The sequence below is a fragment of the Drosophila busckii genome, chromosome 3R (genome assembly GCF_011750605.1).
Source record: "Drosophila busckii strain San Diego stock center, stock number 13000-0081.31 chromosome 3R, ASM1175060v1, whole genome shotgun sequence".
NCBI lineage: Eukaryota > Metazoa > Arthropoda > Insecta > Diptera > Drosophilidae > Drosophila > Drosophila busckii.
Window position 1 is genome coordinate 11,225,051 of NC_046607.1, and position 16,467 is coordinate 11,241,517.

The following is a 16,467-nucleotide window of genomic DNA, read 5'->3' on the forward strand; positions in this document are numbered from 1 at the left end:
CGATTAGTATGCTAAGCATTATAAACGTTAGTTTCATATATTTGTGCTTACTAAGTTAGTTGTAAGTACAAATAAATATTAATTATTATTTATATTAAATTTGTTTTATTGCAAATTTAAAATTAGTTAGCTTACATGAAACCAATTATAAAAATAGATAATATCGAATTGCATGTTTTGTCTGACCGCCACATTTCGGCTGTGGTCAGCCAAAGTTAAAACTATCGAACAGTTAAAGTACAACTGATATATAGTAATAAGCTACGATATTTAATTAAGTTGGCTATAAAGAGCAAATAGATTATATTCATTGTATTGATTATTATCAATTTTACAGTGACACCAACACTGTTGGGGTTACCGATAGCTCTTATCGATATTAGACATGCACGCTTCGTGCCACAGGGCTGGGTGCAAAATTAATTTTCTGTTGTATTTCAAAAATTGTAGTGGCATAACCCAAACGAAGAAGTATTATTTGTTAGAATGAACAGCAGCCTCTAAACCAAAAAGGACAAACTACGGTTGATTTTTTTCAAATAGGCTTTATTAAAAAAATATTGCTCGTTCTCTTCGCCACGCATAACAATTCTTTTCATATTATAATAAACACTGTCGAACATTTAACAAGACTTAAAGCGCATAGGAATTAAATATTGTTTTTTGTATAATATATATTGTGTGCTTATGCAGAACTAGGTACTTAGTTAATTTAAAAAGTTTACCAGATGAATAATAAAATTAAGCTTTTATTACTATGCTGCTCTAGGTAATACATAATGGTATTAGAGTAATTAATTTTTAATTATTTTCGTGTAACTAATTAGAATAAAAGTTATTGTTTTCATGAATTAGTGCTAAACAATATTGTGAGTAACTAATTTGTTTACTATATATGTCTTTCATGTAATTCTCTCCAGGTGTTTGCAACACAATCACTTTTAATGTGGAACAGCATTTGAGTTCTCAAAGGACTTTATAAGTACAATTTATCAGCAGTTCGTTGATATACATACATACATACGTTTATATGCATGCTAGGTACACGTAATAAATAGAGACACATATTTTATATTATAGTAATATTAATTGATGGCATATTAATACTGGGATTCAAAAAGCATGTTCCACATTACCTAAATAACACTATACGACTTTCATTTATGGCTGTCGCTACAGTCATTTGTATCCGTGTCTTTTCATTAGATTTAAATTAGTACTTCATGCAACATGATTTATCAAATTAATTGCCAACTAAGTACTTTCTATAGCTTATACATATGTCATTTATCTAACTGTGCCAGCTTCGAACGTCTTTTCTAATTGAAATGGATGGGATCTTAAGTTGCTAAGTTATTAGAAAATAATTGTTACTTTGAATATTTGAGCATTCAAGTTTGGTTTAGTTAAGTACAATATATATTTACATATATAAGTTGTGGTCCTTGATATATGATCTCTAGAGTACTTAACTTTTGTCAGCTGCCATTACATAGAGCGAAAAGCGCTTCGAGCTTTAAAACTAGCTATAAATTTGGTAATGCTTAGCTTGTTAGGATTGTAAGAGCCCTGATAGTAGTTAAATACTTGACAATAATTTGGTCACCGGCTTTTAATCGTGTAACTTTGTTGTCCAAACGCCAGGCATTAGTTGAGGTGGCAGATTCGTTTGGGGTGCAGTCAGTTTCTTAAAGGTGTTGGTCGTTAAAATAGTATTTGCATTCGGATTATAACCAGAGTCATAGCCCTTGTTGTCCATGCCATCGATAACTGTAAACTGTGAAGCCATATTTTGAGCTGAATGCGAGGCAGGCGACACTGGCCTGGATATGGGATGAGTGCGTGGACTGCTAATCAAGCTCATGCAAATGCCGCCAATGATGGCCAATGCAGTATAGGTAGTCTGTGGTATGAGTTGTCCTACCACAACCAACGAGCCTATGAATGGCGCTGTGTATACAAGAGGTATATAAGCATAGAGATTTTTTGTGTGTATATTTTGCAAACTTACCGCCCAGTAACCAGAAGCGTGCCCAGCAAATGGTTGAGAATGCAGCAATTTTCTTCTTATCGGCGCTTACCAGCTCCACAGTGCTGGTGGTCAGTATGGATAGTGATGTGGATATCGCTATTTTTGATACCATGGCAGTGCACATAAGCATGGCAACATTGGCGTCCAATGAAACTACGCCCGGCTTGGGCACGAGCCAGCAGCACCAGGCAAAGAAACCAGCCAAAATATTAAAGATGCCTGCCCAGAGCCATTTTCGTGTGGTCTTCATAATAAGACCCAGTCCAATAAAGGTTCCAATCATCTCACAGAAGCCTGCCACAAAGGTGTTGATATAAAGATGCTCACGACTGAACGAGCGTATGTTCAATAGACATCCATAGTAGACACTGATATACAGCGACCAGGACAAGTGGACGCAAATCATGTGGCGCACAGCCTTTTCGCCCTTCCAAAGGGACCACCAGCCGGCAGGTGGTGGTGCATCCATTGCTGTTTGTGCCTGCAACTCCAGCTGCTGATCAATATCCTGGGGCAAACTATACCGCGTTCCGTTCATATCGGCACAATCGATCAATATCTTCTTGGCCTCCTGCACGCGTCCACGATTGATGAGCCAACGCGGTGAATCTGGTATCCATCTGCAAAAGCAATTGTTAGCAAAGTACACAAATTGGTAACAAGTGTATCCCACTTACTGCCACAAGTAGATGAGTATTACAGTGGGCCAGGATATGGCCATGTAGAGATGGGACCAGCTCGACCAAAAGCTTGCCACGCCCGGCAACATCATGACACCAATTGACCAGAACTGTTCAAACAGCGTCGAGACATAAGTGCGATACTTGCCGCCCGTAATGTCCGCCACTAAAAATAGACAAAGGAATCAGTTGCAACCAAGACATAGCTTAAGGCGCATTGTAGCAACTTACTTATCATGCCACCAGCAGTATACATCTGAGCACAGCAGACCGCGGAAAGGCAGCGAAAGAAGACATGCAGCTCATAGGAGGCCACGTGGCCTGTAAGGTTGCCGCAAAAGATTTGGGTAATCATACCAAACAACATAACACTGCGTGGACTGAAGCTGAATAACAAATAAAAATAAAAAAAGTTTAGATAGATGAATATAAGATATAAGCATTTTCCTAGCTTCTGTATTTTTCAAATGATTCTGACAAACAATAACTAATTTCATTTGTTTTCGATCATACTTTAATTATTCATAAAAAAGGGAAAATTAAATTTCTGATATTTTCGGTGTTTACTTTTTCGAATTTAAAACTTGAAAACTAAAATAATTTTTGATGATACTACTTTAATCTATTCGTTGAATTGAACGCTAACGAGTAATACATTTAATTTTAATAGAAAAGCATTTTTTTTTTGCTATTCAAGATTTATAGTGCAGGAAAAAGATGCATCTGTTAAAGTTTATGAAAATTTGTAGATTTGCTTTATTTTCAAAAATGCCAAAGCTTGTCAACACTTACTATTTCAATAGATGATTGGCTAATATGCCACCAGTGAGGACCCCGAAGAGATGAAAGAACTGTGTAACCGAGACGAGTATGTCACGTGAGCAAACCAAATCGTATTGCGTCACCACCGAGTGATAGTCGCTGGCATGCTGGAACTCAGTGCAGGGTATAACGGTGGCGTTGCGGTGCAGTGGCTTCTCCCAGACACGTGGCTCCTGGGCGCTATCCTCGTAGTTGAAATAGTGATGCGCGTGATCCTGTGCATCCTGATATACATTACAAAAGTCTATCGTAAACTCTTGATCATCCTTTTCTTCCTTTTGCGGATGCGATACTTTAACCCAGTTTGTTTGATTCTGAGCACCCACTGCAGCTGGTGGCTTACAGAAGAATTCACCATGCCTGGGCGCTGGTGCCGTAAAAATAATGCAGGCCATGAACCATGACGAGGGTATCTTGCATAGAAAGATTAACAGCACGGTGCGTAGTTGCCATTTACCCCACTCGCCAGTAATTTGACCCACTGCATCAACCTTGCTCTGCATTTTGTTATTTGGCTTGGGTGCTTGCCCCTGCAGACGTGAGAAAGTATCGTGCGGATAAAGATTATAGTTGTGCGTATGCTCGCTGGTGGGCGTCTTGCTATCCAGACACGTGTACAACTCTTCCTGATTGTTGTTGTTCGTTTCACTCTCGTTAATGTTGAGCGTGGGCGCAGGTGAAGGTGTTTTACGGCTTGGACTAAGCTGCGCCGCGTGGGAGCTAATCTTGGGGGATCTTTGTGGTGTGCCTGGGTTGCTTTCTGATATGTGTGTGTGCTGGCTGCTGCTAGTTTTTGGTGTGATTGTTGTTGTTGTATGTGCAGTTGCGTTGCTTTGAGCTTTAGTTGGTGTGATGTCTTCCAGCTTATGTGGCAGCAACGGTGATTCAGCCTGTAAGGAGTACAATTATAAGTTGGTGCATTTTACAATTTTGCTATGCAATGTTTTTATACACTTTAACATATTGGTAAAAATTGGAAGAGGATATTATGAAGTTGTGTGTATATAAAGTATATATATTCTTGATCAGCAGTGCGTGTGTTGGTTGCTATGGCCTATTCAAAGTGCGTATAAAAGTTGGTTGCGCCCTACTTTAATCTGTCCACTTAATTTCTATATTCCTTAAGAAAACCTCAATAGCCCTGACGGTCTGTGCAATTAAATTTAAATGTCAGTTAGCTGCTCTCCAATACACTTATAGAGTCTGGGATTAAGCCGCGTTGCCCGGCTCCCATCAGAGCTACTGCAACTGCAACTCAGATATCAATTTAATGAACATAAATTGCATTGGGCGCCAATCGCTCGCTCAACTTTCATTGCCGCACACTATTTATAGCACATTCAAAGCCCTTAGTCTAGTCCCTAGTCCCTTAGCTAGACAAAGCTATAATTGAGTGAACTATCAATTCAGGGGTAGACAAGCCGCAGGCGTTGCTACCAGCGTTAGTGACCTGATTGGTATGCAGCGTCAGGCAACAGCAGCTGCTTAAGGCGCCGCCTGTTTTTACTTTTTACTTTTACTTGCTGCTGCAAATTAGGTCAGCATAAAGACAAACACTTGCCGCATACTGCATAAAAGATCAGTTTGAGTTTTTGCCAACTTGTGCGCATTACACATACGTCGCGTGTTACTTTAATTTTATGTACAAATGCATTTTTCATGGGAGTTTGGGACACGTGTTTTAACAAAGGTTAAATCAACCGCAAAATGCTTAATTATCTGTTTGCACGCCTCTTAATGTTGAGCGTTATGCAAATGAGCAAACTAATTAATAATGTAGCAGAGTTAACTCACCGACTATAGGGCAGTAATAAATTGGCAGAGATGCTGTTTAAAGGCGAAGAACAACAAGGACAAAACTTAAATGCATTGCATGTTTTAAATTTACAGTTGCTAACCAAGCGTAATAATCAGCTTTAAGTATATAATACAGTATAATGTTAACATACGCAAGCAGAAACAATTTCCAAGAACTGAACAGCATTTTGTGCTCTGCCCATGGCATTTCTGCTTGCTTACCTAACTAAACTTATTTATTTAGTTTTTTTTTGGGCGTGAATCAAAGCAGTTGTATCTGCTGGCAGTTGTCATATTATGTGCGTAGTCATCAAAAATAAGGATCGTCCATCAAGTTGCTGAAAAATAATTATTTCTTTCTGCTTGTATGGGAATTGAAAATTAATGCATGGCATAAATTAAGTGCGCTGACTTTGAAGGTCATGCAGTAGAGGCCTATGAATATGCAAAAAGAGACTTTAACTTTCCTTTTAAACAGAAAACTATTTTAGCCAACTTGTTGTTGTTGATATTGATAGGCATTTGCTTATTGTATGCTGTGCGACACCTGCGCAAATATTTGTCTTAAGGTTGACTGTCGATTGCCCGACACTTAATGTCTGCTTGTTTATTTGCTTCTCGTAAAATTGCTGAAAATAAATGAACCTGCGTTTTAAATTGTCACGTGACAGTTCAATAAACCATATAGTTCAGTAAATTGAACTTGCCTAGCACATTGCATAAATGTGTAAGCGCTGTGAACTTTCGATGTACATATATAAAAACAGCACGTTACTCATACGCCCCATGGCGCGAGTTAAGCTTAACAATTAACCCACCAAACAAACTGTCGCACACAAGTGACTGCAGGCGTCGCAAAGGGCTTGATTAGTTGGGCGTGCCACTGCCATTGATGTTGGGTTGTCAAAATGTCATTTAGCACGCCAGACAGGTGTTGTTGCGCCAATGGTTACACTTTGCTTGCGATGATTAATTTTCTTTCTATTTTTTTGTGCAATCGAGTGCGAGCAAAGATAGCTGTTATTAGACTTTATGATAATCTTAGCGCATTGTTACATGAAGGTGTGTATCTGTTGCTTACTTTTGTGTGGCTTGGCTGTCTATTCAGTCAATTCAGTTCTATAACACAGGTGTGCAGGTGGTAAAAGTTATCGTGAATTAACCACCAATTGAATTTTCAATAATCTGCGGTGTAAGCTGCTTTAGAAATTGTTTGGTGTAGACAGAATGTCATATAATCCAGTCAGAAATAATTCAAAAGGTGATGCGTGACTATGAGGGCTACACTGCCTGCACGTCGTCCCTGCTGGATTCTAAAAAATTTTGATTATATTGTAAATACCTAAAATGCATTTGCATACGGGATTATTTTACGGGAAAGTTCCCGTTCAACAGGAAATTGAGCATATCTCCACTCTTGTTAATATAATTGTATTCACTTTCATTATTCATACACAGAATTGACCAGCAAAGCCTGCATGTAAAATCCTTTTCAGAGCTTTTACGTCGCACATACCCAAAACAATCACATACATATATCATTTACTTGCTTATTGCGCAGCATAATTCAATAACCAATAAAATAGCAAGTATTGTTTGGCTTACTGGCAGCTGGCAGCTTGAGCTCCATTTATTGTTAGGCTTCTAGGAAAACCGAGCAAGCGTTCGCCCACTTTGTGGTTCATTGTATTGCTTAATTTTCATTTATGAACAACAAGGACGTGGTTCATAAATACGCAATCAACGTCAAACAGTAGCTATAAATATGATCAGAAATGACCACAATTTAAATTGCAAAATAACAATTACAAGTAAGGCTCTTATATCATTACATAAGCTGCTTTCACAGGTAGACAAAACTGTAGCAATGACATTTGGCACATGAACCTACATCAACAAATAACTAGGCAAAAGTGTTTTCAACAATTTGCATTTTTCTTATAAGCTAATTGGCAAATCAATTAAGCAGTGTGCTATTTTAGCAGCTAATATAATTTTTGAACTGCATAAGTATTTCTTAACATGATCTGCTCTTATGCTCAACGAATGCGTAGCTAATTGAACTTGGTTAATTTATTAATTAATTATTCAGCTTGCCACCTGCTCTGAGCCTTGAATTGCTTTCAAAACAAAAAGGCATGCGGGGCGCCAGGTAACTTTGTTTTCCTACTTTGATGCTGTCATCAAGGCGGAACAGCAGACTGACTGGTTCAGTGGGGAAAACAAAATAAAAGGGCTATCAGATGATAGAGAGCTTAGGAGTTGCCGATAATCATGAAGGCTGACTTGGGTTTTTTGCATCAGTTCAGGCTAGCGTACCTATTCAACAGCTCAAATGTTAATAAATAAGTGTACACATAGCTTGACCTTGCCAAATAGTTTAGTAACAGTCACGCACTTTGCTTGGACTAGACATAAAGCCAGACAGACATTGGTCAGCAGTTAGCCAAGACTTTTGGCTCCGCAGCTGTCAGTAAACATGATATATATTTAATGTAACACAAGCACGTGTACGCAGATCTGGAATTTATGCTTACAAAACCCGGATTTTTGCCTACTGTGCAAGTGGCACAAAGCAATTTGACGCAGCAGGGCGTATGCGTAATATTACATATGTATGGCAAATTCTTGTTTATGCTGCACGTGATCAACTTTTGAGCATACTAAGTGTTTTCAAACATCTTAACATGTGCATTTAACGTGCAAAAATATATATAGGATAGCTGACATAGTCAGCGCTTATGTTCAGTTAGTTTATAGCTGGCGTAGCTCGTTTAACGTTTGCTTAATTTTACCTAATATCGGACAAATAATATTTACACAAGTGCTACACTTTGGGCTGATTTCAACAGCTGTTGACAATGCTGGCTGACGTGTCAGTTAAATAAATAGCAATTTGGCCAACTTCAAGGTGACGATAAAAAGCAATTTTATTATTTAACATTAAATTTAATTGAAGTAGACCCTGAGTATAATTTTAAATGGGGAACCACAAAAAATATGAAAATAGAATTAAACGCCTTGTCTATTGAATTATAGGGGGACACCGCAACACTTGACGCACACGCCTGTGTAAAAGCTTTTCAACCTGACTAAATACAATTAAATTCTCAATAAGTAGCAAAAGATAAATATTTGTTGCGCTTTTCAATTTTGTTTGAACATGATGCGCATTAAAACGGTAAATACATATGTGCTGCGACAGCAAAAGAGCTTACAAATGAGACAACGTGCGTATAAATATATAAGAAAAATTTATGCGGCAAACATAAAGTCCAAGCAGCTTAAAGCTGTTGCAGTCTATCTGAACAAAATGTATATACATACATATGTATGTATTTATAAGCATTTCGGAAGGAACTTTAAGCGCACATGCCTTGTCTGCGGGACCTTTTTTACGATTCAATCTACCATGGAAAATGTTTGCTTCTTGTTGTCGATTTTGATGATTTTGTTATTGTTGATTAGCGCTTAGTGCGCTGAATAAGGAAAACGCAAAAAACAATCAATTTGCAAGTCAAATTTAAGTCATTGCTATGTTATTTTTCTTTATCTCTCCCATGATTTTTGCTGTCTGTGTTAACAACAATATTTACAATTTAAGCATACCAAGTGAGCTAACCTTGAATTTTTCCTTGGATTTACGTAAGTTTATAAAAATCTACGCTGTAAAGTAGGCAACATTTTAATAAATAAACTGAATTAGATTTTTGCTTACAAAGCAGATGGTGCTGGCTATAAAATAACTCAAGCCTACTAGAAAAGCTGAGGACCTTAGTACATATATTTAAAGTTAACTCATTTGCATGTGTCAGACATATAAATCAATAAGCCGCCTATATGCACTTACGATAACTGGCGACAATATTTATTTACATTTTGTTGGAAAAATATAAAAATAAAAGGCGCAAATTTAATTTACAACTCATTTTGTTCAGCTTGAAGATAATTGAAAATGGAACTTTTGGAGGCAGGCTTAAGTGTGCATAAGCATAATTAAGAATGTGAGCCAAAGCCACAAAGATGCTGCCAAATTATTATATTGCCATAGTTCCCTTCAGTGCCACCAAGTATGTAGTTATGCCAATTATTTATTAGGACACATCAATGCCTGTGGATAATGGTATCGTTCACACAGTAAACAAACTTTAATTGGCATTTTCCACATTAATGGTTAATTGCTATTGAACTTTCGCATGGTTGGTTGCACGGTGCACAGTTACCAACTTACACTTCCTGGCAATTGCGCATATTTGCACAATTGTTGCATGGCAATTAAAAAAAATGTAATGTGCTTAAATTATTTAGCAACAGCTGTGTCGAATTATACTCTTAAAGTGCCTTCAACCTGCCAACAAGTAAACAGTCAACAATCAACAACAAAGACAAATTGCTTTAAAAGCGTATGGCGTACGCCATGTTGTTTACGTTACGTATCGATATCAGTTGTGTAATCGATAAAGGAAGGGTTAAGCCAGGCTTAACGCAAATAGTGCTGCTGCATGTTTTTACCGCAGCCCTGGCAGCGGTTACTGTTGTTGTTGTTATTGCTGAGTTATTAGCATTATTTATACATTATCCATTGTCCGTGAAATGTATCTGATTAGCTGAAAGCATCGTGTAATTTAAGCACACAAAAGCAAAAAGGACTCCGGCTTGTTATTTTCGCTTTGCTTTGTATACACTTGAGTATTTTATTAGGAAAATAATTTTTTACAAGCAACAACTTCAAAAGCATTTTGACGCCTACCCTAAAACAAAAACTCCTTAAGAATTTTCAGTGGAAATGTCAAAGGAAAAATTTTTAAATGAGAACCTTGCAGACAAATAATCTTTGCCAATACCGCGCAATTTGAGGTTAGGTTTATCCGCTTGCTCTCAAAGTTCAATGTGCGGAGTTCAGAGCACTTGACAAATGCAAACGAATTGCTCATATACTCTTTGGTGTCAAGAAACTGTAAAACGTAAGCTACGCAACAAACATTACAACAAATTAAAATAGCAATTAAAAAGTACTTAAGATTGAATTCACTGCCTGCTGTTCGAGGCTCAAGGCATTAACGCATTTTTCCATCAAGATCGTCAGACTTGACTAGTTGAAATCATTTTGTTCATTTTTTTACTCAACAATTTGCATTTTGCATAATTCTGGTTTAACGAACTTTGACCTAGGCCAAAAGAGGGTGGCAGTATAGAAATGTTGCGCAGCTTTAAGGTAGAACCACCCCCATGCTACTCGCCTCCTTGCTCTAGTTGCTTTTGCACAATGTCTGCGTTGACAATAAAAGTTTTGTTTGCCGTAGAAGGGCGTCCCTTTAGCTTGTTAGCTGCTATCTTTCTAAAAATAAAAATACATATAAGCATATAAATGTTACATATGTGCGTATGTATAATATTTATGACACACATTTGTGGACAACAGCAATGCGTACAATTGTGTCAAGTGTGAATTAGCATAAATCTCCAAAAATCGTTGGGCTTTAACTTCGCTTTGCTCATTGCTTGATTACAAATTAATTATAGGATATCAATGCACCTCATTTCGATTATTTTTTCTCATTTACATGCAATGAGTGAATTAATAAAATAACTAGATGAACTAAATCTGCAACGCAAATGATGTGAGCTCTGGTGTGAAATTTTCACGTGACAGATTTCGGATAGAACATATTATATCGTAAATCATTTTTTCCAAAGTGCTAAAGAGTCAAGCAAATATTCAGCGAAGACGCACGACACTCTACTTAATTGAAGAGCTAATCATGTTGTTGAGCGGGCAGTTTTTACACTATATAGTATATAGTATTTGCTGATGTCATCTAACACTAAATTTAATTAAAAATTCCTCAAGAGTTGTACGCACGGCATACGGGCGAAAATAAATTATATATGAAGTTGCTTATATACATTTGAATCTCAAAGGGAGTCAGAGAAGAGCGCTTATATGTATACATATTTAGGCTTGCTTATAATAAAGTCACATGAAATTGTGGGTCAGCCACGAAAACATGTCTCAGTTGTAAATTAATTGTAACACGGCCTCTCATTAAAGTTGATTGGACCTCAACAAGCAATGCTGTTGTTGACTAATTTGCGCTGACTAAACGCCTGTATAGTAAATTATTATATTTGCATGCCTGGTGCTAAAAGTTAGTAGTTAAAATTTAAAAATGTTGTCCAAAATTATCAAGTGAAGCTTAAGCTCATTAAATATCTAATAAGACCACAAACAGTTGCTTCCCTTTATTTGGATATTAATTACGAGAATATAATACAATAAATTCTGTCTCTTGTGGTCCGAGCTGGCAAACGTCAATCTGTACGCCACAGGCAAAGCTTATCGCACTCACGCACCATTTGTCTACTGTAATTCTTCTAATTATTTGGCTTATATATCCACAGTAAAAATTACCGTTGCTTCCTCATCGTCATCATCATCTTCATCGGCAGCCTCCAGGCGTTGCTCCAACTTATCGCTGCTGTTCCTGTTACTTCCTTGCACTCCCTGTCTATGGCCAAGACCCTGACCATGACCATTGCCAACTTGGCTTTTATTACCAATGCCGCCAGTGTCTGTGAGCATAATGTTAGGCAAAACCGGAAGCGCGACGTTCGGCACGCTAAGTTAAGCGTCACTTAGGAGCAACATTTCAATAAATGGCGGCACTTTCACTGCAGCTAAACATAAACTGGGGCACAAACAAACAAACGCTGCACACAGCTGTGGCAGTGACTGCGACAGCGACAGCGACGTTCTAAAATTGGTTTAATGCCTTTTTAATTTAGCGAAATGTTTGAGATTTTTTGCCAATTTGCAAATTATAAACAGCTGAGTAGGCTGCGTATGCTTGATGGAATTAAACACACGCCGCTTAGGCTGTTAATTATTTTCACAATTTAATTTCAATTAATTTGCATTTTATTGGACCGAGCGGTTTGCTTTACTTTAACATTGTTTGCAAGATTTTTAAAACAATTTCATCAAATATTCGCTTGAACATTTTTCACGGTTTCTTTACAGCCAGAATCAGGACAACACTTGCGTACACTGAGGTCGGCCATAAAGGCGCCCAAAATTGCTATATGCATAACGAAACGGCAAGCGCTCTGTGTAAATTTTGTTTCGTACTGGCGCTCACCCAATTCGCAACTGATTTGCCAAAAACCCGCTAAAAAAGCTTCGTATTTGCTTCGGCTTTCCTTGCGCGCTTGCGAGGGTGAAAAGCTTTCACCCGCACATAAGCAAACAGGCAAACTTACTTTCATTTGGGGCTAACTGAAGCTAAAGCTCTGCATGCCAGCAAAAGCAGCTGTTGCGCCGCTTAGCTTCAGGCAACTTTTGTTATCCTTGTTGAAGGTTAATTTTAGCTTTGCTTGCTTGCGCATTGCACTGCGACGGAGTTTCAGCTTGCGTGGCCGTTACTAATAGCATTGCCAATGCATCAAGATTGAAAATCATAGGAAATTGTAATTTTATTATTCATTTCTGACGCACGGTGTCAGTGCGTACTAAGCGCAGACAACCATAAAAACAAAATAAAAGTCAATGCGCTGTCAACATGTCCTTGAAATCAACCTCAGCAGTTTAACTCTAGCCAAAGTTCGCCTCATTTTTCGCTAATTTATTTCCTTAGTTACAATTATCAGTAGAAGCGTGCTAATGAAAAAATATACAAGTTACCGCTAGCCACGTGCCACAAAACAAATTAGTGAATAATTTGTTGTTGTTGTGTTGTTGTTAGTACATGCTGATTACTCATACGCCACGTGTCCCATCCAAAACTCAAAGCAAAGCATGTTTACAATGTTAACAACTTTCTTTTTAACAACAAAAGTTGCAAGACACTTAATGAGTTTAGAGAATATTGTTGTTTGTTATTGTTTGCCTGCATGTTGCGTGGCGTATGCATAACTTTGTGTGGTTCAAGCCGCATTCAATTATTAGTTTAAACTCACACGACAAGGAATAACGCTTAACTGCGTCATAGCCTTGAGTAACTGTTAGCTGATTTGAGTGCTCAATTGAAACCATAAACTGCAACAACGCAATAAACAAAGTTGCAGCAATAAATTTAGTCTAGTTAACAAAAAAAAAACTTTGAAGGGCATTTTCTTAGGGCTTCAATTTGGTTAGAACTGCCTCGCTTTGAGTTTTGTAATATATTTCAAAGCTAAGATGATGTTTAAAGAATATTTATATTTTTATTTTAATCCAGCACAATACCTGCACTTTAAGTAACACTATCCTTATCTCCACTTTGCCACACTTGGGCAGCTCAGCTGGCAGCTCAGTCTGCTTGTTGCTGGCTTCCTCTATTGACAGACGGCGTTCATTGTTGCCTATGGGGCCCATTAAACTGGCATCGGGGTGTATGAAGCTCATTTTATTTTAATTGTTTTATCTTAATGGTAATTGTTGTAATTCACTTCACGCGTTCAACTATCTGCGCATAAAAATTATTCGCCATGTTGTGTAATTCTTTAGTTTATAATATGCTGCACCTTACATAATCAACAGTCAACAGCAATGCTGTCGGTGCAAATGGCAAGTGTTAATGCTAATTTACAAGCAGTCGATGGCAAATCAAAATGATTAAATGTTTGCCACAAATCAAGTAAAAATCTTAAACACACAAACGCCCGCAGCGCTTGAGGCGCACTGAGGCAACAACAAGGCAAGCGAGCAAGGGCTGTGTCTTTCAACATTTGTTAGCTGCTGCTGTTGTTGGCCAAGAGTGAGTGGCAAGTGTCTCGATTTCCGCTTTTGCTCAGAAGGAAGAGCACGAGAGCTACAAGTGTATTATTTATAGCTGCGACCAAACACATACACGACCCAACAACAAGCAACAAGCATGCAAAACTACAAATCAATCTGCAACAGTTTTCACTGCCGCGGCTGCTGCCCGCAACCTTTAATTTAACTTCCGTTCTCCCTGCTCAGAGCACGCAGTCAAGTCAAGTTCAAGTTTGGCTAGCCAATGACCACTAGCAGCCATAGATAGGTATGAATAAGAGCAAGCACACTGGTACAGAAAGCATTATTTCTCAGCCAAAACTACTACTACACACACATCTACATATGTATGAGGGTGAAGAGCATATCTCTTTGTCTTTGTCTGGGAACATCAATTGAATTTGGCGCTTGCCAAAAAAAAAAAAAATTATAATAAAAGCAAAAGCAAATGCCAAAATAAATACGTACGTACTAGCGATAGAACAAGACAGAAAACACTCATACGCCGTGTCGGCCAACAAATTCTTTTAATTCGTTTCATTTCACTTGGTTGCGTTTGTTTAAGTGTTTTGTTTTTTCTTGTTTCATATTATTATTATTTTCAATACTTTGCTTTGCCACAACTGTCAGCTTATTTGCTTTTGTATATGAAATTATCACATCAGCTGGCACAAAGCTGAAACCTTTTTTAGCAAACTCGTAATAAACCCAACACGTTCACCGCCGCACGTTTTACACTTGATTTAGCTTACATCGTTACTTAAATTAGTGATTAATTATACCGATAAAACCATAAAATAATTTCAAGTGAAGTGTGCGGTGAAAAGGATAAATTAAATACAAGTTTAGTTTAGTTTTTTATATTGCACATTTTTAATTATAAACATACAAACTTATATATACGCATAAGTATGTAAGCTTGCTGATATGTTCGTAGTATTTAAGAAACTCCAACTTTATTATTATTATTAATCATACTTATTTGCATAATTCTTAATTTATTGGAAAAGCGCCAACTTGTCACGTGCTAAATGTTGGTATTTTTTGAATGCTAAAAAAACTAAAATTAGACTTTTAATAATTTATTAAAGTGTAAGTGGTCGTCATTAAATTTTATGTACATTGGGCTACCGTGTTTCCCATCAGCATTTTAGTTACACTGACCCCGGCTGAACTGAGTACAAAACACGTTTGCTTGTTCTCATTGCACATTTATTAAATAATAATGGAAAGAGGCAACAAGATTGAGAGTGAGACTGAGCAGAAAAAAAGTAAACTATATGTGCGCGCCTTTTTATCTTATTAATTTAATGCATAATTCATTTGTTTCTATTCTCGCCTCATTGCATTAAAGTTGTGTGTAAATTGCCACCGATTTCATTTTTTATTTGTATATTTCCCCATGAAATCTGTAATTTCCCACACATAGCGCTCTAATAATTAACTAGAAGACTCATAGTATCTATGACTAGACGAACAATTGCATAAATAACTACGTATAGAATATTAAATACGTTTAACCACAAAATGAATTGTAGTTGCAAAAAGTCATGAAATTAGAAATACAACAAGAGTTTAAAATAAGAAGTAAAGCATTTGTAAGCCAATATTTAATTGGTTAGGTTTTTTTTTCATTGTCACTCGTATATTCAATATCTATAAGCCACTGAACTCTTTTAAACTTACCTATAAAATTCCTAGTAATACTGCTTGCAGCACTGTTATCCGATTAGGATACATTTACTATTCTTGTTATCATATTGCTTGTGAAAACTTAGACACTTGCTGCACTGAACAAATAATACAATATCAGGCTTTCGCATTTATCCTTTAAGCCTTGCACTCAATATTTTATGGAAACCGTAAATTTAAGAGCTTAGTGTGCTCGCAATGATCAGAAAACGGATACTGATCGCAATCGTGCCTAGCTTGTTTTCTTTTCACTTTATTCAAGGTGCCAAAAAATTAAACTCAAAACTCTAGTAGTTTCTACACACATATACACAATCACATAGACAGTTTGGCACAATGTCACCAACTGGCATGAAAAGCAATATATGATAACTTCATATATATATTAAGCAAATATTTATGTTAACAAACAGCGAATTAAAAGAACTGCGAATACAGCGCGCTTATTTGCTTTGAGAATTTAGCGCTTGTTGCGAAATGTAAATCATTTTTTAAACTAAAACTTAAACCGCACACGCCAACCTGCAGCAGCAGTAAACAGACCTAGACAATCGGCCGATCGACGATTAACGATCACGATAAGTAACGGACAGGTTCTCGTTGTCTTCCTCTTTTTCTCAAGCGCTGTTGGTAACGAGCATGGAAATTTTCACGACGAGCATGTATCATTAATTCACACATTACGTTGGTTATTATTTAGTTATATGTAC

General features: G+C 37.2%; 1 protein-coding gene across 2 annotated transcripts; it reads right to left on the bottom strand.

Annotated features, from left to right (window-relative positions):
- Positions 1–546: 546 nt before the first annotated feature.
- LOC108603073 (solute carrier family 22 member 3) lies at positions 547–13,992 on the bottom strand. Of its 2 annotated transcripts, XM_017991552.1 has the most exons (7): positions 13,839–13,992; positions 13,556–13,775; positions 3,505–4,424; positions 2,944–3,098; positions 2,710–2,878; positions 2,012–2,652; positions 547–1,950 (listed from the first exon to the last, which is right to left on the bottom strand). In XM_017991552.1, the coding sequence occupies exons 2-7, from the start codon at positions 13,712–13,714 to the stop codon at positions 1,613–1,615; spliced, it is 2,382 nt and encodes a 793-aa protein (XP_017847041.1). In that variant the 5' UTR covers positions 13,715–13,775; positions 13,839–13,992; the 3' UTR covers positions 547–1,612. The 2 variants fall into 2 exon arrangements, with proteins under 2 accessions (XP_017847041.1, XP_017847040.1); XM_017991551.1 differs by having other exon boundaries at positions 13,556–13,992.
- Between the last annotated feature and the right edge of the window lie 2,475 nt (positions 13,993–16,467).

Coding starts and splice junctions, on each gene's coding strand:
- LOC108603073 (XM_017991552.1), bottom strand. CDS start 13,714: ATGAGCTTCATACACCCCGATGCCAGTTTAATGGGCCCCATAGGCAAC. Junction 2,879..2,943: donor TACTGCTGGTGGCATGATAA/GTAAGTTGCTAC, acceptor GTCTATTTTTAG/TGGCGGACATTACGGGCGGC. Junction 2,653..2,709: donor ATACTCATCTACTTGTGGCA/GTAAGTGGGATA, acceptor TTGCTTTTGCAG/ATGGATACCAGATTCACCGC.